Source organism: Passer domesticus, chromosome 6 (genome assembly GCF_036417665.1).
Source record: "Passer domesticus isolate bPasDom1 chromosome 6, bPasDom1.hap1, whole genome shotgun sequence".
Lineage (NCBI taxonomy): Eukaryota > Metazoa > Chordata > Aves > Passeriformes > Passeridae > Passer > Passer domesticus.
Window position 1 is genome coordinate 53692551 of NC_087479.1, and position 23631 is coordinate 53716181.

A 23631-nucleotide genomic window follows, 5' to 3' on the forward strand; every position below is an offset into this window, starting at 1 on the left:
CTCCTTTTTATCCCCATTCCAAAGAACCATGACTGGGCATATCCAGAAACTTCCACTGATTAAACACTTGGAATTTCCTCCATCCCGTGGGCAGTTTTACAGCCATTCACCTGAGTTATTTCCTCAGAAAGGGAGGAAAACACCAGGAGCCATCCTTGGATACAAAGCAGTATTTATATATTTTATTCATATGGGCACATTTACCTCCAGCATAAAACAAAGTCTAAATAAGCAAAACAAAACAAAACAAACAAACAAAAAATCCGGGGAATCCGGAAACTCAGCCCTCAAATTCAGCAAAATATAAATATAAATCAGGAAGAAAAGAGGGAAACCACGCTTGTTCCCCACAAATAAAAACCAGGAATCAATAATAACCTGCTACAAATGCAACTCTACGAACTGGCTGGCAAAATACAGTGATTAAAGCTGTGGCAGCAACATTTAAACCAACAAAATTAGTGCTTTACGTGGTGGTTTTTTTCCTTAATTCTTCCAGTGGTGCCATAGTCTCTATTTACAGGCTTTAAGCTCCAACAGTAGGACAGAAGAGTTGGGAATTTGCTTTTGAAACAACTCCCAAACAGCCTCGTTCTCCAGCCTTTTGTCTTCCTTCCTGCCAGGAATGTCTCTTTGCCGCTGGATAGGGAGGGATTTCCCCAAGCTGGAGAGGTCGGCTCAGAATTCCCTCCATCCCACACAGGGAAAGGCCTGATTGTGAACTCTCTTGGTACTGATTGGGGACAGGGAAGGGGCAGAGATGCGTTTTGGGGGGGGAAATCCATGCAGACAGCTGTTTCCACGGGCCTGGAAGCAATTCCATGACTCCTTTACAGTTTGGAACCCCTTTGGAGCTCGTTGCTGCCTCGCTGGGCAGCAGCCGATGGATGATTTTTATCATGGAATGCTGGAATGGTTTGGGTGGGAAGGGACCTAAAAGCCCATTCAGCCCCACTCCCTGCCATGGGCAGGGACACCTTCCACTAGTCCAGGCAGCTCCAAACCCCATCCAACCTGTCCTGGAGCACTTCCAGGCATGGAACATCCAAAACTTCTCTGGGCAACCTGTGCCACTTTAAGACATAAGGTACTATTGACTCTAAAAACTTCATCCTGAATCCCTGTCCTCTCCTGATCCCAGGGATTGCTGCCAGCTCCATGTGGGTGGGGCTGGCTTTGGCACTCCAGGAATTGCCACGTCCCAGTTGAACTACTGGGCACCATGTCTGAGGCAGCATTTGGGAATATAGGTGGGAAAACACTGTTCCTTGGGGCTGTTCCATAAGGAAAAAGGCACTAGATGTGTTTCCAGGCACTTGGTTTGTTGGGAATCTCCCTAAATCCCATGGCTGAGCATCCTGGGGACACCTGAGAGATCCCAACTTCCTCCTGGGCCACCACTGATTGATTCCTTCCCTCAGGAATGGGGTGGAATGTACTGGGGTGTCTTGGCTGAGAGGGGGGGTGATTGCAGGCTCTGCCCCCCCCAACATTCCCTGTTTCCTCTCCCAGGGGCTTTATCCCAGCTTGGCATCACTCACCTGAGGAAGGACGTGCCAGCCTGGGCCACTGATTGCCAAGGGAACAATAAACCTGCCAAGGAAGTCACTTCCCAGTTTAAAACCAGGAAAAACTGCTCAGGGCAGGTGGAGGGAAGAGCACTCAGCTACATCCAGGCGTTTCCTTCCCAATTTCTGGGAAAAACAGAGAATCCTGCTGAGCATGGAGCCCCCCTGCTTGTGCATAGGTATTCCAAGCCTTGGGGCATCCTGTTGTCCCACTGAGCTTCCCAAAACTGGGTTTTCCAACTGCTTGGCTGCTCGGAATGCCCTGCTCACCCACTATTCCCTGCTTCCCAGGATTCAGTGGGTTTTAGTAGCTATAATTCAGTGTTTTCAGGCCTTGAAACCTCCCTACAAACAGCTCCTTGGGGGCAGATGCCAAATCCAAGTGACATCACCAGGAATTTCAGGGCTGCTTTGTTGGGATAAGCTCAGGAGGGGGATGATGGGAGATAAAACCAGACGTGCCCAGGAACCATCGCTTTACCTGGATAAAACCCATCTTTGTTTTTCCAGTGCAGATTTAGAGTGTCCTCAGGATCAACATGTGGCATTCCCCCCTCACTTGTTTCCTCAGGGAAATCCATCTTGGAATAACCTGGAGGTGGCTGAGCCTCCAGGAATGCAGACAACTCCTCTGTAGCACGAGGAGCAGGATGGGGAGGAGGAAGCACAGGGAGCCACTTGGCTTTCCCACAGGACACAGGTGGCTCAATGGGGCCAGAAGGAAATTCCTGGTTTTTTTACGGCTTAAACCCCACAAAAATTCAGTAGTTTAGCAGTTTAAGGACTTGTAACAGTAAAATATCCCAAATCCCCCCAGCAGACCTCTGTGAGGGCAGGGACAGCCTGCAGCTGCTGCCATCCCAACTTTTGGGAGGACACCCCTCTCCTGAGGCAGAGATCCTGCCTGGACACAGATCCTGGTGTTCCCAGAGACTTGGCCTTGCTCCGCAGGGCACTCCAGGCTTTGCCAGTGCTGCACACCTGGGCAGAGGTTGGCACTGGCTCCAGAGCCGACCAGGCAGCTCCGCACACGCCGCTTCCAAGCGGATAAAAACGGATCCTACCACACTAAATGGGGGTAAGTCCCGGTCATTTGTCACCCCTGGCTTGGGGACAAGTGTCCCCAGGTGTGGCATGGCCTCAGCAGCAGCTTGAGTGGGGGTTTTATCCATCCAGACCTGGATATCCCACATGGATATGGGATTTAAGAGCACAAAGAAGAGGGGGGATGACGTCGAAGCTGCTCCTTCTCTGGTTGTTCCTAGAGGAACGTGTCCATTGGCAGGTCCAGGAGTGTCTGGGATGTCTGTGGGAAGTGGCCCTAGGCCAAGCAGAAGGAACAGCAACTCCAGTGTAGAACTTCCAGTAGGTCCAGGCACAGCCGTCCTTTCCAGGCCAAACTCCAGCGTTTGGCTCTTGGAAAGGGCTCCAGTGTTGAAGCAATTCCAGTGTTGTGAAGAACTGATGTGGGACATCTGGGAGCACCGGGTGGGGCTTCTGTCCACGGAAGGAGCACCCCTCTGAGATGTGGCAGAGCTGTCCACGCTCAGTCCGGTGTGATGCTTCCAAATCCAGTGTTGGAAGGGGAGGGGGAAATGATGGAGGACACAAACATCCCCCTAAGGGAAGGAGAGGAGTGTGGGATGCTGGGAATCGGTTCCCCCAGGAGCCACCACAGGGCTGGTGGTGGCTTTTAGGTCCTGTCTGTCCTGAGCTTCAGTGTCTCCAGCCATGACCATTCCAGCTCCGGAGGACACGGGGATGAGTTGGGGCTGGGGGCCAGCGGAGCAGGGAATTCGGGAGGCTCCCAGTGGCACCAGTTCCCCTCCTGTCTCCGAGCAGAGGGCACTGGTGCTGCCGGGACTCACTCACAGAGCCAGTAGAACTGGAAGTAATAGTCAGTGAAGAGGTGTCCCAGCTGCTCCAGGGAAGTGCTGCAGTCGGCTCGGCCCTAAGAATGGGAAAAGCAGCTTAGAGAGACAGGGGTACGACTCCAAGGGCGGAATTCTGCCTGGGTTATGGGCTGGGGCAGGGACAGATCATCCTCCTACCACCCACAGGACTGTGGGAAGCTCCTGGTGCTAAACCTGCGTTTGCCACATTTCACAAATCCCACATTTCTCTCGTTCCACGTGGCCCTGGCCAAGCTGCGGGCACTCACCGGCTGCGCCACTCGGAAGTGGTAGGAGAACTCCCGGAAGGACAGCATCACCAGAGGCCAGCGGTGCGTGGTGTCCTGGGGGAGGAAGGGGAACAGTGCCATGAGGTCAGGGATGAGCTTGGGGATGTCCTCCCGGCTGGATCTGTGAGGAAATCCACAGCCCTGTGCTGTCAATGACCCCATGGATGTTTCCTGGAGCACAAGTGGGATGAGGAAGGGCTCTGGGAGCTGGTGGGGCTCAGCCTGGAGGAAAGGAGGCTCCGGATGGACCTTCTGGCTCTGCATAACTCCCTGACAGGAGAGGGCAGCCAGGGATCAGGTTCTGCTCCCAGAGAACCAAGGATAGGATGAGAGGAAACAGCCTCAAGCTGTGCCAGGGGGTTTAAGTTGGGTATTAGGGAAAATTTCTTCATGGGAAGGGCTGCCCAGGAGAGCAGTGGAGTCCCCACTCCTGGAGGGATTTAAAAGCCGTGTGGATTTGGCACCTGGGGACACGGTGGCCTTGGCAGTGCTGGGGGAATGGTTGGACTTTTGCAACCTCAGTGGTTCCATGTGTATTTTGTGAGCTGTCCCCTTCTCCCTACCTGTGCATCTGTGGTGTCAGTGGAGCTGTTCCTGCTCACAGCATCCTGGCAGGGATCACTGGAGACAAGGTCACAAAGGGAGATGGACACAGTGGAGGAGGAGCTGGGAAGAGAGGACACCATGAGAGCCTGGAAGGGGGAGCAAGTGTTCCTTTCCCATGGAGACACCATGGCCACATCAGCCACTCCAGGGGTTCCCAAAGGACACGATCCATGGGCACTCACTTCATCTCCAGGGTCAGGTTGGTGTTCACGGCTGTCTGCTGGCTCACAGGGATGCGGTAGCTGAAATTCCCAGTCCTGGGAACACAGAAAGAACATTAGATGTCACCAGGCTGTGGGAAGGTCAGGACAGGACTCAAAATCCCTGGCAGGCTGAGAACTCGGAGAGAACTTCCCAATGTCCCAAGGACAAGCCCACCACCAACCACAACCCCTGAGGGAAGGCTGGGAGCACCAGCTCCTCTTCCCATGGAGCAGCATGAGGTGCTGGCAGGAAACACCCAAAAAAATCTTGGAAAAAATCCCAGATTTTCCTTTTTGCTGCTCACACCAAAGTGCCACCAGCCAGCCCTTCCCACTCACCTGCAGGCGTCAGCAGCGGCACAGTACTGGGAATGGATGGCCAGGTTGATCTCCAGGATCCGGATGGATTGCAGCACCGGGCTTGGCCCTGCCAGGGAGAGAACCAGATGTTTAGGAGCAGCAAAGGGTGGGAAATCCTGAGGCTGGAAGGGAAAGAAGATGGGACCCACGTACCATGCGTGCCGGGCTGCTCCGTGCGGGGCCGCTCGCTCACCGGCTGCCGGAGGCTGCGCTGCTGCCGGGAGTGGCTGCGGGAGAGCGAGAGGTTGGAGATGTACTTGGATTTGCCCTGGATGTGGGAGAAGGGGGAGGAGGGGCTGGCATTGGGGCTGCCGAAGCTCTGAGACCTGTCAGGAGTCTTTGGCCACTTGGTGTAGGAGGCGGATTTCCCGGTGATGCCCCTGGATTTGGCTTTGATATTTGTCACTGGCAGGAGGGAGGGCTGGCTTTGGTCTGCGGAAAAATGGGAGAGAAGGTTGTGCTGAGAGGCAGAGAAAGGCTGGGAGCACTGGGATCACCCTGTCCCCATGTCACCTCCTGATGCTCCCCAGGTTGCCCAGAGAAGCTGTGCCTGCCCCTGAATCCCTGGAAGTGTTCCAGGCCAGGTTGGACAGGACTTAGAGCTACCTGAGATATTGGAAGGTTCCCTGCCCATGGCAGGGGTGGAACCAGATGGGCTTTAAGGTCCCTTCTGACCCAAAGCATTCCAGGGTTCTGTGCTTCTATTCCCTCTGTGCCTAATGGAGCTGATGATGCAATGAGGAGGGAATGAGATCAAACCTCAAGGCAGGGCTGCTCAGGTGAGTTGTGCCTGGTGTAGCTTCCCATGACTTTTTGCTGGCAATATGGGAAGCTCCAAATCCTTTCCAGTTCCCACATATCCCTGGGAACAGGATCCAAACTGCACCACATGGGCAGAGAAGGATATAAAGGATACATCCAAGGATAAGGATAGAAAGGGCATCAGCTATTAGAGAGCTTCCAAAGGAGTGGAATGAGGATGATGAATGAGCTGGAGGGGAGAAGGAGCTGGAATTGTTCATCCTGGAGGAGACTGAGGAGACCTTCTCACAAGGAACACAAGGAGGACACGAGGTGACCCAAACCTTGGAGATGTCCCAGCTTTTCTGGGAATCTGGGCTGGCCCTCACCTGTCCGGTTGGTGGCATGGGCAGGGCTGGTCTCCGAGGGGACAGTGGAGGAGATGTCAGTGGGACCAACGGAGCAGCACGTGGAAAAACAGGGAGGGCTGAAACAGGCCAGCACACCGCGACTGGGAATGCCAAGGGCTACTCCATGTGTTTCATCTGGGACTGCAGGGACACAGGGAATAAGTCAAGGGATGGAATGGGAGCAGCGCCCGGTGTCCTGCAGCCCTTCCATGAAACCAGAGCCATCCCAATCCATCACCCACCATGCTCTGGGGGGGTCCTGCTGCCGGCTCCGTTGGATGCGGCCGTGGATCGAACGATCTGCGTCTTGTCAATGTTCTGGCTTGACCTGGAAGGCAGGAAAAGATGCTGGAAACTTCCTGGGTGTGGACAATGGGGTCACTTGTAGCTGGGGAGAACAGTGGCTGCAGCAGGAGGATGGCAAGAGGGACATGGAGTAAGTGGAGATGTGGAGGAGAACAGAGTTATCTGGGAAAGGCAGGAGAAAGGCACACGAGCCATGAAGACATCAAGGAGAGCTCAGAAATTCCACAAGGAATTGTGTGGCAGTTCCATGTCTGGCAGAGAAAAGTTCCAGCTGGTTCAGAGGACACCAACAACCCTCCTAGAACACGGTGTACATGGCAGATTTTACTCCCATCAGGAATCTCCTGGGTGAATTTAGCTTCTTGGGAATCAACAGGCTTCAAGCTCTCACCACTCCCTAAGGAATGTGCCCCTTATCCCCTGAAGACAGACTGTTCCAGACCTTGTTCCTCACAAACACACAAACCCCCCCCACCAAATTCATCCCATGGAATTCCAGGTGTTTCACTGCAGCTATCCAAGACCTGAGCTGAGGACATCAGGCATCTCCTGAGGGTAAGGGAGATGGGAAAGGGAGGGAATCTTTCTCCCAGGTCTGCAGAACAAGGAGCTCTTCTGGACCCCTGTGTCCATGTCTTATCTGTTCCTGAGCATCGCTCCGGGTTTCTGTGGGATTAACGCAGCTTCACTTACTTAGAGGAATTAAAAAAACACTTTGTCATCTCCTAGATTTGTCTAAATAGAGGGATTTCTTTTCCAGGTGAAAGGAGACTCAATGCCAGTCTTCCAAAGAGAATGTGGGCACAAACATCTGGAGCTTCACCTTCATCCCAGTCTAAATCCAGCCCTTATTCCTTAAGTTCCTCCACTGCCTCGTCCCTTCTCCTTACACAGCTTTATCTTGCTCCTGCTCTCCCTGCAGGATGCAATTGCTTTATTTAACCTTTAATTAATTGATTTTTCCATCTCCTACTCCTAATTTCCCTTCCCTGACAAGACCCATAACCCTTCCTCCTGGAATCCCACTGGAAGTCTCACACCCCTTTCTCTGTTTCCAGTTTCTTGGCCTTTCGTGGTGCAAGAAAAAAAGAGGAATTAAGAGAAGGGATGAAGGAATTAAATAATGAAATAATGAAACAGTCACATACCGTGGACACAGAGCGACCGGAATTCCGGGACCCCCGTGCCGAAAGAGGGCCAGGAGACAGGCAGTGGGTACAGCAAAGGAGCTACAGGACAGTGCAGGGAGACAAGGAGAACAGGAAAGTGGGAAGATGACCACGAGGACAGGGAATGAAAGAGGATAGGGAAGATAATGGGGAGGAAAAGACAAAAAAGGGGAAATCAAAGACGAAGCGTAAGGAAAATGGATTGGATGAGAGATGAAAGGAGGAAAGGAGGAAAAATGGGAGAGGGAAAAGAGGGAGAAAAAAAGACTCATTATCAGGTTGCACGAGCTCCCAAAGCTGATCCAGCCTTGCTGCACCAGTGGGATGAGGCTGTTTTAGTCCAGCTGGAGGCATCCAAGGAACATTCAGCACATCCAAAAAGAGATTCCCTTTTCCTTTTCTATTCCTCACTTCTTGCTCCAGATAATTCAACCACCATCAGACTGGGACGTGTGGCTGAGCTTGGCAGGGTCTGCAGCTCTGGAACTGTGCTCAGTAACCCCAGTCTCTGTGCTCCAGCCTCTCCCAGGTGACCCCATCCCTCCCAGCGATTCCCGAAATACCCACCCATCGATGTCCACGAGATCCTCCTCGCTGCGCAGGCTCAGCACGTAGAGCGTGGACATGGACACCACGCTGGAAAAGAGAGAAGGACAGGGTGAGGAGGAGCTGGGATCAAGGACAGGACATGGGATTGATCCACTTCCACGGGATTCCAGCCCAGGAGAGATGGATGCCCCATCCCTAGAAATGTTTGTGGTGAGGCTGGAGCAAACTGGGATAGTGGAAGTTCCCAGCTCATGGCAGGGGGGTGGAACCAGACAAACTTTAAGGTCTCTTCCAACCCAAAGCATTCCAGGGTTCTCTGGAAGAAGCCATAGACCCACAGCCCCTCGCTGCACACCCCATGGACAGCACAGTCCCAGTGGATGAGCCAGAGGGAGCCCAGGAGGGGGATCTCACCTGAATGCCATGATGATGACCAGGGCAATGATGGTGCCCTGAAGGAAGCGCTGGCTGATGCAGGCCTGCTCCGGGACAACTGAGGGAGACTGCAACGGAAAAAATCCTGGATCAGCTCATTCAGGATCCCCTGGATCAGCTCAGCTCCCTCACTGCTCTGCTCCCTGCATGGATCTCCGCCAGCCCATCCTGAACTCTCTTCCTGCCTCCCTGAAAATCCTCAACTCTCCAAGTTTAGAAGTCATTTAATGTCTCCATTAGGAGATAGAAAGGAAGATCATGGGGAAACTGAGGCTGGAAAAGCCCTCTAGGATTGTGGAGTCCAACCCTACCCCCATGACTGCCAAGACAACTAATCCATGTCCCTAAGTGCCACATCCACAGAGTCTTTAAAGCCTACCAGCAATGGGGACTCCACCACTGGAGCCTGCTCCAGTGCCTGACAGCCCTTTCCAAGAAGAAATTTTCCCCAATATCCAGCCTAGCCCTCCTCTGGCACAACCTGAGGCTGTTTCCTCTTGGATAAAGCAGGGAGGAGAGAGCCCAGCCTCCTGGCTCCAACCTCCTTCCAGGGATTTGTGGACAGTGAGGTTCCCCCTGATCTCTTTCCTCCAGGCTGAGCCTTCTCTGCTCCCGGCACTGCTCCTTTGGGATCCATCCCTTACCTTGCTGGCGACTTTGTGGGGTCTCTTTTTGTGGGGCACACTTCCTGCCCGGCTGAACTGGCTCCCAGTTTGGCTGCAAGGAGAAAGGAGGAATGGAGCTGAGCTGGGCAGGGATAGCTTTCCCAGGCAAAAATGGGATTTTCTGGGAGGGAAAAGATGTTTTTGTGGTGTGACAGTCAAACCCTTTTGGTGCTTTGCCCCAAAACCAGCATAAGCAGGGTCAGGATGGAGATTTTGGAAGCATGGGAAACTCTTTGCCATGAAAAAGCCACTGACTTTAGGGAAACATGGAGACCATTTCATCCTGGGTGTTGTTGGGCTGGTCCTGTGGGAATTCCAAACCCCCTCAAGCTCAGCTCTTTAAATCCACTCCAGGCCAAGCAACACCAGCCAACATCCCAGTCCTTCCTCATCTCCCTGTTCCCAATCTGAGCTGCCCCTTGGAACTTCCTGGGATGAAAGAAGCCACATTCCCTGTGGCTCCATGGGTACCTGAAGGCTCCAGAGCTCACAGTTGACTTCATGCTGTCCAGCCTCTTGAGCTTGGCCAGCTTGTGGCTCCACCTTTCCAGCTCATCGATCCGTGTCTCCAGGTTATCCGTGAGCTTGCACAGCTCCTTCACGGCTCCCACGTTCTCCATGAAGATCCGCTCCTGCCAGGAATCAGGGCAGCAGGCTGAGGCACACCTGGACCTGGATGATCCATGCTCTCCATGTGTGCCATGGGAGACTGTTCTCTCGATTCCCAGAGCAGCAACCAGGCTGCCACAGGTTGGGAAAGGTCAGGAAACAAGGTGCTCCAGGTTATCCTGACATAAGCACCTTATCTTATCTAGGAAGGGGAGATTAGGACTGGGAGCCTCCCTGCAGGAAGCTGCCAACAAGGAGCCCTTCCCGAGGGAGATGCTGCCAAATTTCACCAGCGTCAGGCTGGTTCCTCCCTGCTGGTGTCCGATATCCACCCAGGGCTGCTCCCGACTTCTGGAAGACCAGCCAGGTCTGAAACTCATCTGGGAGCATTTCCCAGGCATCCCACTTTTCCTCTTTCCATATCGATATCCAATTCCCTCGAGCCAGCTTCCCCAACCTCCTGGCTGCCACCAACCTTGTTCACCACCAGGAAGTTCTCCAGGGTTTTCCCATTGGAAAAGACCAGGTCCCCAGTGTCCTTCACAGCTTCTGGCAGGATCTCCTTCACTTCCTGAGCGATGACGCCTGTGTGGAGATGGAGCAGTGGGATGGGATCATCCTGCACCCCCTGGATACTCCAGGAGTGACACCAGGGTGTCCCTTCCTCACTCCAAGCTGTGCGGGGCTCCTTGGAGACCCTGAAGGGCAGAGGATGGTCAGACAAGGCTGCTCCCCAAATTCTATGGATAGGGATCATCATCCCACCATAGTGTACTCAGAGAAATCTTCTCCCTGTGGGAAGTGCCACCTTCTCTCCCACTCACCAAAGAGGGAATTTCATTAGATTCCTTAATTTGGGAGGTTAGAAGGCCCCTCTTGCCCACCCCACACCTGGGGGGCTGCCCTGGTACACAGCTGGGTACAGCCCCTGGGAAAGGCAGGGAATTCCTGCGGGGCATTCCTGTGTCAGAGACGTATTCCCATGGGACATTCCTGTCTCACAGGTGTATTCCCATGGGATGTACCTGTCTCAGAGGTGCTGTCAATGCCCACCGTGGCTGCAAACTCGGGTTTGTAGTTGTAGTGCACCAGCCTCATCCTGGAGATTCGCTTCAGCTGCTCCGTGGTGTCCACCTGGGACAAAACAGGCACATGGAATTCCCAACAGGACATTGCTTCTCAAGTCTCCACCACTCTGCATCCAAGCAGGACAACCCACTATGGCCCATGGGAATTCCTTTAGGAGACAGCCCTGAACCCTGCTCTGAGCAGTCATAAGGACAAACACTGGGATTAATGTCCAGGTTGGGACAAGATCCTTGGACAGGGAAATCAGGAGACTGAGTCTCTTTGCAGAACCAGACACAGGGAAGAGACAGTTCCCAAAGACAGGTGACATGATTATATCCAGCTTTTCTGGACAGGCAAATCCAGCTGAGAGGAATTCAAATCAGAGCCAAGCCTCTCACCCAGGCTCTGGCAAGGCCCAGTGTGGTACCTGCCACACTGACCCTTTTTTCACTCGTTTTCCACCATTTTCCCACTGTTTGCTACTACTGGTTAACACTGGAAGAGTCAATGCTCCCTAAGACACAGTAGACTGGCTGTGCTTGGAACAGAAAGAATCCTAAGGCACTTCCCATCCCCTCTACAGTCATAGGATCATGGAATATCCCGAGGTGGAAGGGACCCCCAAGAACCACTGGAGTTCTTCAGCCTCCTGGTGACCCCAAGCCCACGCTGCTTTCCAGGTTCTCACCTCCTGGATGTCCTCTTTCACTCGGACATCCGAAGGGTGCATCAGGGACCCCATGACCTTCACGTTGCCATGGACCACCAGGGCTTCATCCGGGCGGTCCGTGTTGATTCCCACGCGGCCGTGGTGGAACACGGTGTCTGGGAGCTGCGCCCGCTGCCACAGCACGTCACTGTCACTCTCAAACTGCCCCGGGTTGGAAGCCTGTGCAGAAATGGGACAACAGGGACTGACTGAAAAGCAGGGAGGAGAATGCTGGGAAGCAGAGATGGGGAAGGTTGGCCCATCCTGCTCCTCTCCTCTTCCTAAAGGAATATCCTCGCTTTCTTCAGCTGTTATCCCAGCTATCAGTGCTGCAGCCACTCATCAGGACAGCAGGAAACCAAGTGACATGGATGATACTCCTGGGTGCCAAATTCAGAGCATTCCAGGCTGCCTGCAATTCCCTGAAATTCTGCGCTGGCCATCCTAGAAGCTGCCTAATCTATCATGGACTTCTTGTCTGAGATCCCTGTTTGGGTTTTACTACCTGCTTTCATGTTTTGGAGCTGAGTGCTCCACTGAAACCCTGGGAGAGCCTGGGAATGGTGCCTTTCTTTTCCTGCTCCCCTGCCTTAGGACACGAAAAGGTGGTGTTCTGGGAGAGTGCCCAATTTTCCTGCATCTTCTTGTTCCTGATGCAGAGTTCCAACAACACTTTTCTCTCATTCCCAACAATTCTACTGGACACTGATCCCATTTGGAGAATGGGATTCCTTCCTTATCCTGTAACAGGCTCTTGAACCATGTTAGGAAAGTCTGAAGCCACAACCCAAGTGCGGACAGGGAAAGCTACAAGCAAGGCAGGAAGAGTTTGGAGGAGGTGGGAAAGGTGGGAAATCAAGTTTGGAAAAGACCTCTAAGAACATCAAAGCCATCCCAGCACCTCCACCACGTTCACCATTAAACCACGACCCATATCCAAACACTTTGTGGATGTGGAATGTGGGAAATAGCCCAGGATGGTGCAGCAAAGGAATGTGGGGATGGAGGGAGGAGACAGGGATTTACCCGGACGATGATCCGCTCGGAGATGTGGGCTGCCAGCGTGTAGTTCTGGTTCTGGGCGTGTGCCTGCAGGGCCACCACCAGCATGAAGTACCTGCAGAGGGACACAGCTCAGGGACACATCCTGTGCTGGGAACAGCCGGATCTCCATCCCCTCTGGAGCACTGGGCACCACGGTGGGCTCGCAGCACCCCTCTCCTTGTTCTGGGTGCCCCCAACCCCTCCCAGACCAGGGACACCCTTCTGGTGTCCGCAGTCCAAGCCCTATTCCCACGTCCCACTCCAGCCACTCTGCCCAACCCCGGGACAGGCAGATCCACAGGATTCTCAGGATATTCTGGAGGAGGCCCCTGTGCTCTCCCTCACCTCTGGTCCGGGTTGGGTTTGCCTTTTTTCCTCATGTTGTTGGCTGTGGTCTCACTGAAGTGCAGCCGCCCCACAGTGACCTTGGTGACCTGCTCTGGGGGGAGGTTCACCCTGGAAGGAAAGGAAAACAAAGGAATGAGTGAGGATGGTGGCTATCTGGGAATGCTGCCTATCTTTTCCCACTCCTCTCCTATCTCTTCCTTCCTTAGGTGGGAAGTACGCAGTTTTCCTGCACCTGGAGGCCCTGATCCCAACAACACTCTTCCCTCATTCCCAGCTGCACACTGGTCCTGTCTTGGGACCTGCCACACATACTGCATGCCCTGAGGAACCAGGTATGGAGAGGCTGGAGCCACAACCTGGAGAGGAGTGCTTTTTTGGGAATGGCCATCTCCTGGCCTGCTCCACCAGTCTATGACCTGGGCACAGAGCAATGTTGGGAACACAAAGAGAGGAAAACAGGAGAAAACTGGAGAGTGTGACACTCACACAGTGGAGTGGGAGACTAACTCCACCTCTTCCCCACCTTCTCCTGCTGTTGCTTATTCCCTGGAAGCACAGGATGCTCATTCCCACAAGGACATACTCACGTGACGGGGTTGAAGGGCCGTTTGCTGCGGTCCGACTGCGACTGCTCGATGTTGATGGACTGGTTCAAGGCCTCGAGCTGGAAAGACAATTTGGGAATGTGGCACAGAGACCTTCCCCTTTCCACCTCCTTCCCTCCCAGCTCTCTGCCCATCCTTCCATGACAGGGTACATCCAACTTTGAACACCCAGCCTGAGTGCAGGCATTGTCCAAGTGTCAAAAAAGTTGAGAGGGGAAGGATCTTCCTGGATTGCCTTTATCCCTCTGGAGTCAAAGGTGAGTGGGAAGCAATCCTGAAGATAGCCAGACTGAGCCCATCTTAGGACTTGTATTTCAATGACCTCAGGGGATGTTTAGATTGGATATCAGGGAAAATTCCTTCATGGAAAGGGTGGTCAGACATTGAAAGAGACTGCCCAGGGCAGTGGTAAAGCCACCATTCCTAGAGGGATTTAATAGCTGTATGGATGTGGCACCTGGGGACATGGATTAGTGGTGGCCTTGGCAGTCCTGGGGGGAGGGTTGGACTCCATGATCCTAGAGGGTTTTTCCACACTATCCAATTCCATAATTGTGTGAATCCACACATTCCTCTACTACATGAAGAGGTGCTGTTACCTGTCCCCAGCCACCTCCCAACCACCTTTTCCCAGCTGGATTCACCATGGTCCCTCAGCTCCCACTTACCTTCACTCCGTGCAGCTTCAGGTAAAAGCATTCCAAGGGTTTCAGGCCCTCGGGGGTCTTCACGTACTTGGGATCGCCAAGCATTCCGATGTACACAGTGACCTGGAAGTGGTTCTTCTTCTGGCACACGAAGGCGTCGTCTCCCACGGAGAAGTTGAAGCCCTTGTCGGCATCCACGCGGTACGTGAGCATCGGGCTGGGAAGAGGGAGCAGGTGAGAACAGGAATTTCCCACAGGAACTGTGGATATCCCATCCCTGGAAGTGTTCCATGCCAGGCTGGATAGGGCTCGGAGCAACCTGGGCTGGCTGAAGGTGTCCCTGCCCATGGATCATCACTGGATCATCTATAAGGTCCCCTCCAACCCACATCATTCTACAGCTCCTCCCATTCAGCTGGGAATGAATATGGAGATCCCAAGTTCCAAAGCCTGCCCAAAGCCTGGAGCATCCCCTCAACGTGGCTCACTGGGAGTAGCAGCTCAGTGGCATTCCCAATGTTACCTTCCACCAGCTGTACCCTTGTATCCCGAATTCCTGCTGAAATCACAACCACCTGCTCTGGCTGCTGTGGAAAAGCTTCCAGCTCTCCCTACGGACAGGTCTGGAGAAGGAGGAGAGGGAGGGAGGAGGAGGGGTCCTGGCTGCTCCATGAACACACACCAGCTGGAAAGGTTTAATCTACATCTCCTTAATGGGCTGGTTTCCATGGGAATCAGGGAAATATGTGGCCTTTGCAGTGAGTCCGTTTTCCTCGCCATCCATAAAGCCCAGTCCTGGGCTGGTGGGCCCTTGGAAGGGGGGAAGGAGCTGCCTCTCATCCCACAGAACACACAAATCCCATCGCTTTTAATTAAGGAACAAGGGATGAGATAAAGGGGGAGCTCAGCCCAGCCTTGGATCTCAGGCTTAAAAATTATGGAGTACTTTTCCCCCAAAACCAAACCACTTCTGACACCCACCTCCAGAAGGACTGGAGGAGTGGGAGGGGAGGTGGACAGACTGACAGTAAATGTGGCAGAACTCAGGAGACTCTGGGAAGCAGGAGAGAGGGATTCTTCACCAGTATCCCTCCTTTTTTTCTGGAATAAAACCATTCTCCCCCTGCAATCACCTGAGGAGTTAATGTGGATGAGAGCTGGGTGTGATTCCAGGCTGCCATGAGTAATTCTGGGATAGCCACGAGGAACTACTCGCTCCTTACGCCTCAGGGAGTCGGGAATGCTGTGCCCTGCTCCAGACACAAACCAGGCGGTGGGAGCAGAGCACTACCTTAGCCCAGAGGCACGAGAGGAATTCCCCAACCTCCTCCCAGCCTCACCCCTGGATTCTCCATCTGGATATTCCTGACTGGGACACGCAGCTGAAGCTGACCCAAGCACTCTCATCCCAAGGGGACCCAAGTGAAGCCATTCCCAGCTGTTTTTAGGGCTCCTGAGTGTTCAACATTCTTCCCACTGTCTTTTAACTGGCAAAGCCAAGGAGAGGGAGGGTCTGTTTGAACTTCCAAACCATGGATGCTTCCCAAATCAGAAAACTGATGGCTGCTAAACGTGTGCTGACAGAGGGGAGACAGGCAGGCCCCCACTCCTCTGCCTTCTGGAGATTCCAGGTCTTCCACAATCCCCTTCCAGAGGCTCCTTTTCACTGATTTTCCCATTTTCCCAATGGCTGTGCTGCTGCATCCCCCAAACTGGGATCCCTGCACTGGAATTGATCAAAGGGAAGAAGCTGCTTTCCATGCTGGCTTTTCCAGGGACAGGGCAGGGCCAAAGGGCAGAGTGTCAGGAATAAAAGGTCTGGGGTCAAATGGATTATTTGATCCCGAACATCCCTACTGACAGGGGTGGATTAAGGCAGGACAGAAGGGCAGGATCAGAGGAGGTTTTTCCTGATTCCAGTGAGGGTAAGGGGGTACAAACTCCCCACAGGGAATTGTATTGGGATTTGGCCAAGAGCAGGATGGCAGAGAAATGCTCATATTCCCGCATTCCTTCCTTCCTTCCTTCTGTCCATCCAGGTTTCCCTATATCTAAACCGCTCTTAAGACACAATATTGGGAGACCCCTAATCCAAAGACATTCCCTGATTTCTTTTGCTTCCAGGATACAAACTCCAGCTGAGCAGCAGGACACTGCTACACAACCTCCCACACTGTGTGTCCATACTATGTATTCCCTTCAGCTTCCTGGGACACATCCATGATCCATCACCAGCACCCCATATCACATATCCCAAAACGCATCCAGCAGGTCTGGACAACACCTCACAGGTCTCCATTCCCTTGGTGAGATCCAGGATGTGCAGCACAGCCAAGTTTGGAGCTGTTTATCCAAACACTTCTACCAGCCAAGGGGTGCAACCTCAAAACCCCAGGATTGACCCTCAGAGAGCACCAGTTTGCTGGATGGGAAAAGAACAGCACCTTTTCCCGTTTTCCCAGCTCCAAGGCTCTGGCCTCGGCATGGAGATGCTTCCATGAAGGGCTGCACTATTCCCAGCTGCCTTCCCTCAAACTGGGAGAGGGAGGAGGGAGCTGGAGTTTATCGGAGCCCGCTGTCAGGGAGATGAATGGCTCCTTCTCCCAGGAGTAAATTAGGGAATTGCCCGGTTCCAGGCCTCTTTGGCTCCGCTGCGGGAAACCAGCTCATCCCTGGTAATGTTCACTGAGCCTAAAACCACAAAATCAGAGCAAAAGGCCAAAAACATTTTATGTTATACATAAAATTAATCCAGGGATTTCTGTCTCGTTCAACAACACAGATTCCTTGGCAAAACCTGAGACACGGGCCTGGAATGGAACCTAATCCCTACCCCATCCCCTTATGGAACCTAATTTTTTGTGTGCAAAGGGAGGAAAACATGGAATAGCATTAATTGTACTTTTTGCCCTGTAATCACTCCCAAGAATCTGGTAAGAACCTGGACAGCTTCCCATGCTCTCCCTCCTTCACCTCCTTTCTGGACTCTTTTCTTAGGATCAAGAGCAGGAAAAATCAGATAATTCAAATGATTCACATTCCTGAAGCTGTGAAAAGGTTTTGGGCACCTGGATCACAGGGAACTCAAACAGCATATCGAGACTGGGGACAGCTTCCAGCAGAAACCAGACTGGGAATGGCTGCTCCTTGGAAGCTAAAATGGGGAAATAATTATGGATCCCAATGTGGATGCTGCTCATTTGCTGAGGACACCCAAAAGCAGAAAAGAAGGAGACAATTCCCACCTGTCAAATTTGAATTAACCAACCTAAAAATGCCATTATAGGAGCAAGGAAAGATGGACTTTTTTGTGTGTTTCTCATAGATTATCCTGGGAAAGTGCTGCACCAGGAGAATGAAGGGATATTCCATTTTAAAAACAGATGTAGCTCCAGCTTGGACAGGAGCAGGAAGAGTCCCCTGAGGTAACGTGGAGCTAAAAATTAATCAATCAACCTTTAACCCTTAATTCTGCTCAAATCCAGCACCACAACAAAGCCCACGTGGCTTCCTCAAATCCCCATGGAGTCACCTCAATGGAATTTATTCCTTACACAACAGGATGACGACCTCATGCTGCAGAAGTGGGTTTGCTCTGGCTTTTACCCTAAATCCTGAAAGCAGGCATTAGGGAAGTGATCCTAAGATCCAAAGGGCAGGGCTGGTTTTGTAGATGCTCTCCAGCAACTCCTCCGTGCCCAGCAGAAAATATCATGGAGTTTGTCTCTGCCAATCCACCTGGGGACAGCAGGGTGCATGAAAAATCTCTGGAACTGGGATAGAAATGCTTGGAAATGGCACGGGACAGGCTGTGATGTGTTTGGGATGGAAAAACATTTTCCCAGAGCGGGAAGTGGCGAGAAGGAAAAGGGAGACTGGAAAACCAAAGGATAAGAGGTGACGTGTCCAGACAGAGGTCAGAGATGGTGGCAGTGGAATTCCTGCACATGGAAGAGGGATTTGGGGACAGGATCCATGGGAGATGCTCAGCTTTCCCCATCCCACCATCGAGAGGGAGCAAACTGGTGGTGGAGAGCAGGGAAAGATGCAGGATGGCTTTGGAGCTGCTGATATTCTCTTATGGAAATGGCTTGGTAAACCAGAAAGAACTGTCTTCCCAAATTATCCCTCTCCTGCTGTGGGGTTGTAAAACGGCCACAGAGTCCAAAAGAGGCAACTAGCTCCAAGAGAGAATTCCCTGCCCTGGCACCACCATGAAAGATGGGATAAAGACTGGATGAGCAGATTTGTGTGGGAAAGCTGGGACTCTGCCCCCACCCTTGGAGTCCTTGGCTCCCATTCCCAGGCAAAGTGTGATCACAGTCCCAGGTTATCCACCGGTACCAGAGCATTCCCTGCTCCATGTCCCCCACAGGACCCCAGCTGGCTGTGTGGAAAGAGGAGGGAGGGAATTGGGAGGGAACAGAGGGTCCCTAGGAGGTTCCTGGAAGCCATCCCATTGCTTGCCAGCTCTTTGTCACCCCCCAGGAATGCAGGGAGGATGCAGAGTGGTTTCCTCCTGAGCACTCCTCCCTTGCGCTGTGCTGTCTCCACCCTCTGCTGCCTCAGTTCCCAGCCCACCTTCCCACTTCTCTCTTCCCTGTCTTGATCATCCCAGCCTTCCTCTCTGGCCTGTCTGCCACTTCCTAGATTTCCTAAACCCCTTCCCTCTCTTTCCTTCCTCCTCTGCCCCCCTAGCCTCCTCCTCCCACTCTTCCTCCTCCTCCAGCTCCTTTCCACACTGCCCTGAAGTGGCTCTGGATGACCTCCAGCCTCCCACACTAGGAATTCTCAATCCTAAATTTAAAATCCAGGACCCTGATAAACCTAGGGAGAGGGAAAAGGTGCTGCTTATCCCAACTTTCCTCAGGACACGGTTGGATTTGCCAATTAAGCCCTCCATGGTGAGCAAGGTCTGAGTAGCTCTGGAATTGTTACCAAATCTGCTGAAATGCCTTTTGCTATTCCTTAATTATCCAAAGAAAGTGTGGAGGAGTAACATTCCCAGCAGGAAAGAGGCAGTGGGGAGCATTACCTCAAGCATTACCTCCACCACAAAGCCCAGCCCAGGGAGATCCTTATCCCCTATTTCCAGGGGGATGCTCCCAACACCAGGGGCAAACCAAGGAATGTGAATCCCACTTTCTCCAGCAGCGAAGGAATTACTCACAGCTCCTTGTAGTTGGCATCGTACAGAGTTGCCCACTTGTTCTGCTGGTGTGGCTGCCACTTGATGGACTGGAAGTTGGGATCCAGGTAGGAGCCATTCAGGCTGTCATTATCCTGAATCAGGCCTGTGGGGAACAGTTAAAATGGATTAAATCCCAATTTTACTCGCTGGGCTGACTATCCAGAGGGGTGGGAGCACAAGGAAGCGACCGGCACTGCCTGAAGCTTCCCTCCTTCTGCCGGGGCAGCACCAGATCCAGGGTGAATCCCACAGGCTGGCAACCTCTGGCAACCACCTTCCCGCCTCCCACACCCCTGGCCCGGCGGGAGCGGGGCTGGAATTCAGGGGATGAGGGGGGTACCTGGAGAGAGCGCTCCCGGCTGGTGCCAGGGCGGCGTCTGGACGCGATCGGGATTGAGCGGCACCGATCCCATTCCCGGCTCCTGCTTGATCAGCCCGTTGAGCATCTGGGCATTGAGGGTGTTGGGGGGGGACTCGGAGTGTTTCCGCTTCTTGGCGGGATGCACCGGGAGGCTGTGGACACCGCGGGAACACTCAGCAGGGAACGGAGAGTCGGGAGGTGACAATCCCACAACCAGGACAAGCGGGATCTCACATGGAAAACACAACATTCCCACAGCACTGTCCCACCTTATCCCACACTGCTGAGTCTGGGTCACTACTTGTGCTGAGCCACATCTTTAATTCCACAGAATCCCAGAATGGTTTGGGTTGGACGAGACCTTAAAGCTCATCTGGTTCCAACCTCCCCTCCATGGGCACAGAACCTTCCACAGATTTCCCTTGTTTGTTCCTACCACCCAACCCCACACTTCAGGCAATCCACACACCTCCAGCTCCCATTCCCTCACCCTCACCATTCCCAGCCTTACTCTGCTCCGTGCTGCTGGAGGAGCTGGTGCAGCATCTGGGACTGCTGGGCATGGTGGAGCTCGGCGGGCGCCATTCCTGGCCCGACGCTGTACGGGGGCATCAGGGGCTCGGCCTTCAGGAACATATCCCGCTGCAGGCCGGGAAAGTGGGAATTGTGCTGTGGCTGGAGGGGGTGAGGGGGCGGTGGAGGGGGACCCTGGAGGTGAGGGGGTGGAGGAGGAGGTGGCGGAGGAGGAGGGTGCTCCAGGCGGGAAGGCGGAGTCATGTGACACATATTTTCGGGAGTCATGGTCCGGAGGAGGTGAGGATCTGGAAAGGGAGAAAGAGCCAAAGTTAGGGGTGTCCTGATCCCAGGTCCAGCACTGACCCAGGTATCTTGGATTCTCAGGCTGGATGAGGCTTGGAACAACCTGGACTAGGGATAGTGTCCCTGCCCATGGCAGGGGCTTGGAATGGGATGAGCCTTAAGGACCTTCTTCACCCAAACCATTCCAAGATTCTATCATTCCATAGGACAATGAGGGAGAAGAGTCAATGGAATTACCTGGACACCCCCAGCACTTACAGGGAGGATTTCTGAGGGGGGACTTTAAGCATTTTAACTGAAACCAGGAGGAGACTTTGATCCCTGAATTTAAATAGATAAAAAGGGACATTCAAATGTGATTCCACCTTTCTCCTCCTCCATTTGGAATGGGATACTAAAGCCATTCTATAATTAGGGTGGATTTGACTACAACAGCACCAACAGAAATGGTTTGGGTGTGGAGGGACATGCAAATCCATGTCCCTTCCTACCCTGCTCCTCAACACCTCAACATTCCAGATCCACTCCCTTCCATGGGCAGGGACACCTTCCACTATCCCAGGCTGCTCCAAGCCATGCCCAATCTGGCCTGGAACACTTCCAGGGCTGAGGCAGCCACAGCTTCTCTGGGAAATCCATTCCAGTGTCTCACTGCCCTCACAGGGAATAATTCCTTCCCAATGTCCCTCTGGTAGTGGGGAAGCCATTCCCCCCTGTCCTGACATTCCATGCCCTTGTCCAAAGTCCCTCTCCAGCCTCCAGCCTCCCTTTTTGTCACCAGGACAAAGCCCATCTGTTATTCCAGCCTTTCCCTGATATTTGCATCAAGCTGTGCCTTCAGGTGTCCCCACAGAACACCGCAATCCCAGCAGGAATGAGGGACTGACTCCTGGGATGTGAGGAAACCACGGCGTAGGAAGAGACAGTGACTTTGTTTTAAAAGCAAGACACAGCTTCTTCATGCTCCAATATGGAAAACCAGCTGGAAAATGCATCCAGGGACTGGCCAAGCCAGGCACAGCCTCTGGGAACACCAAGAGGGACGGCAGGGAAGGACCTGTTGGATCATTCCAGGCTGAGCTGGATGGACTTTGGCCTCAGAACACCCAGGCCGGGGCTGAGTAATGAGGCCAAAGCGCTTGACCAGGAATGGGAAAACTCCTCCCGTCAGAAGGTTTGGAAAACTGGAATGTGTTTGCACTGGGTCCTCCTGCTGAAGGCTGCCAGGGCAGGGCTGCTTTCACCCATCCTGCTCCCTTCTAAGGTGTTCTGCTTCCCCCTGGGATCTCTCAGTGCCTTTTCCACACACATGGAACCAGATTCCTCCTTCCAGGCTCAATCCTGGGCCAGCCTTCCTTCGGGAGCCGCCTCAGGGACAGCCCAGCCAAGGATAGGCAAGTGATGTGCTTGCCCAAGGCATCCCCAAACCAGGGAAAATCATCTCCAGGAATGCAATCCCAGCTTTGTGGGTGCCCTCCGGAGCCTCCTCTCCTTCCCAGCTGAGCTCTGAACACTCCAAAGCCACTCTCCCCATGGAGAGCAACCCGGCCTCTTTGTTATATTTAAGGAAGGGCCAGGAGGAATTCCAGGGATTTTTTTTTAGTAAGATAAACAGAACTCTTGACCTCTTCCATCAAAAAAAAAAAAAAAAAAGAGGAACAGGCGCTGCTCCCGGTGGGGACTGGGCTGGAGCCTGGGGAAGAGGGTGCTCCTGCTGAGGGGGAAGGGAGACTAGGACAACCTTCCCAAGGAGTTTTTCCATGGTAGAACAGTGAAGGTCACCAGAGGGACCAAACAACCCTCGGTGGCTTTCCTGGGGGAAGCCAGGAGTACCCTGCAGAGACCCTGGAGACGGTCCCAGCTCCCTGTGCTATTTCTGTGGGAGCAGAAGATCCTTGGGATCAGCTGGAGGGGAGGGAAAGGCTGGGAAGGAACTTACTGAAGAATGGCGGGTTCATGGCTGCTTCCCAGAGCCGGGTTCCATGTCAGGGACGCGCTCCCGCTCCGTGTTCCCGAGGCAGAGGGCAGGACGAGGGGGATGGCAGGCTCCACATCCCACCCCGCCACGATCTCCCCGCGCCCACGGATTCCCACCACGGATTCAGTGTCCGTGGATTCTGGATTCCCACCACGGATTCCGTGTCCGTGGACTCCCAGCTCTCCTCCTGTGCCGGTCCCTCTCCCCTTTTCCACAGCCGGGAGCGGAACAATGGGCGAAAGCTGAGGGATATTTACTAACTGATAATCTCCCCACGTAGTGCAGCCGCCTGTTTTCTCCCGGCTGATAAAGATTGCAGAGCCAACCACTTTCACGGAATTAAAAGGGGGTGGATGCTGGATTTGGGGCTTGGATTAGGATTTTTTTTTCTCCCCTTCTCCCTTTTTGAAGCACTTACCATTCACCTGCTGAGGGGAGTAGGCTTCCGATCCAGAATCCGGGGGAGAATCTGGCAAAGTGCTGTGGAGCAATGGGAAAAGAGAAGGGAAAGTCATTTTAATCCAGCTTCCAGCACAACCAAGAGGTCCAGGTGGATTTAAGCACCTCCAGGATCTGGCAGGGGAATCCCAGGTGCACCTGCAGCTGATCCCAGATACCCTGAGTGTGTCCAGCTGGGACTGCCATCACTGTCACAGGTTCCACTGGAGCTCGAGAATAGGGATGTTTTGTTCAGCTGACAGTGAGAATTCCAGGGAAAAGAAGCCAAACAAATTTATCTGCTTCCCAGGGAAAGGTGTGCTTCCCATGGAAATGTCAAGTGGAATGCATAGAGCTCTCTCTCCCCATCCCAGGAAGCTGTTCCAGGCCAGGCTGGAAAAGGCTTGGACCAGCCTGGGATAGTGGAAGGTGACCTGCCCGTGTCAAGTGTTGGGACTGGATGGGCTTTACAGTCCCTTCCCATCCAAACAATTCCATGATTCTGTGAAATGGGAGGCTCTGGGGAATCTGGGAATCCCATGGAACAGATTTTGCCTGTACAAAACTAAACACCACCACAGCTCCTGCTGTACTCCCCTGGATATATTCCAACATCA

General features: G+C 53.3%; 1 protein-coding gene across 4 annotated transcripts in view; it reads right to left on the reverse strand.

Annotated features, from left to right (window-relative positions):
- Positions 1-155: 155 nt before the first annotated feature.
- The window catches only part of MYRF (myelin regulatory factor), a 44245-nt gene continuing 20769 nt past the window's right edge, over positions 156-23631 (reverse strand). Inside the window, exons 4-28 of one of the 4 annotated variants that reach the window (XM_064425759.1) lie at positions 22995-23056; positions 20291-20600; positions 19759-19931; positions 19398-19521; positions 14249-14444; positions 13563-13639; positions 12973-13083; positions 12610-12700; positions 11563-11763; positions 10829-10937; positions 10279-10388; positions 9666-9826; positions 9174-9246; positions 8509-8597; positions 8113-8181; positions 7525-7605; positions 6313-6398; positions 6050-6211; positions 5246-5351; positions 5073-5146; positions 4899-4986; positions 4539-4613; positions 4314-4416; positions 3730-3804; positions 156-3519 (exon numbers count right to left, since the gene is read on the reverse strand). In XM_064425759.1, coding sequence (XP_064281829.1) covers positions 3433-3519; positions 3730-3804; positions 4314-4416; positions 4539-4613; positions 4899-4986; positions 5073-5146; positions 5246-5351; positions 6050-6211; positions 6313-6398; positions 7525-7605; positions 8113-8181; positions 8509-8597; positions 9174-9246; positions 9666-9826; positions 10279-10388; positions 10829-10937; positions 11563-11763; positions 12610-12700; positions 12973-13083; positions 13563-13639; positions 14249-14444; positions 19398-19521; positions 19759-19931; positions 20291-20600; positions 22995-23056 — 2893 coding nt within the window. In that variant the 3' untranslated portion in view covers positions 156-3432. Of the gene's footprint in view, positions 3520-3729; positions 3805-4313; positions 4417-4538; positions 4614-4898; positions 4987-5072; positions 5352-6049; positions 6212-6312; positions 6399-7524; positions 7606-8112; positions 8182-8508; positions 8598-9173; positions 9247-9665; positions 9827-10278; positions 10389-10828; positions 10938-11562; positions 11764-12609; positions 12701-12972; positions 13084-13562; positions 13640-14248; positions 14445-19397; positions 19522-19758; positions 19932-20290; positions 20601-22994; positions 23057-23631 lie in introns of all 4 variants that reach the window. The other 3 variants (XM_064425761.1, XM_064425757.1, XM_064425758.1) reach the window with 3 other exon arrangements.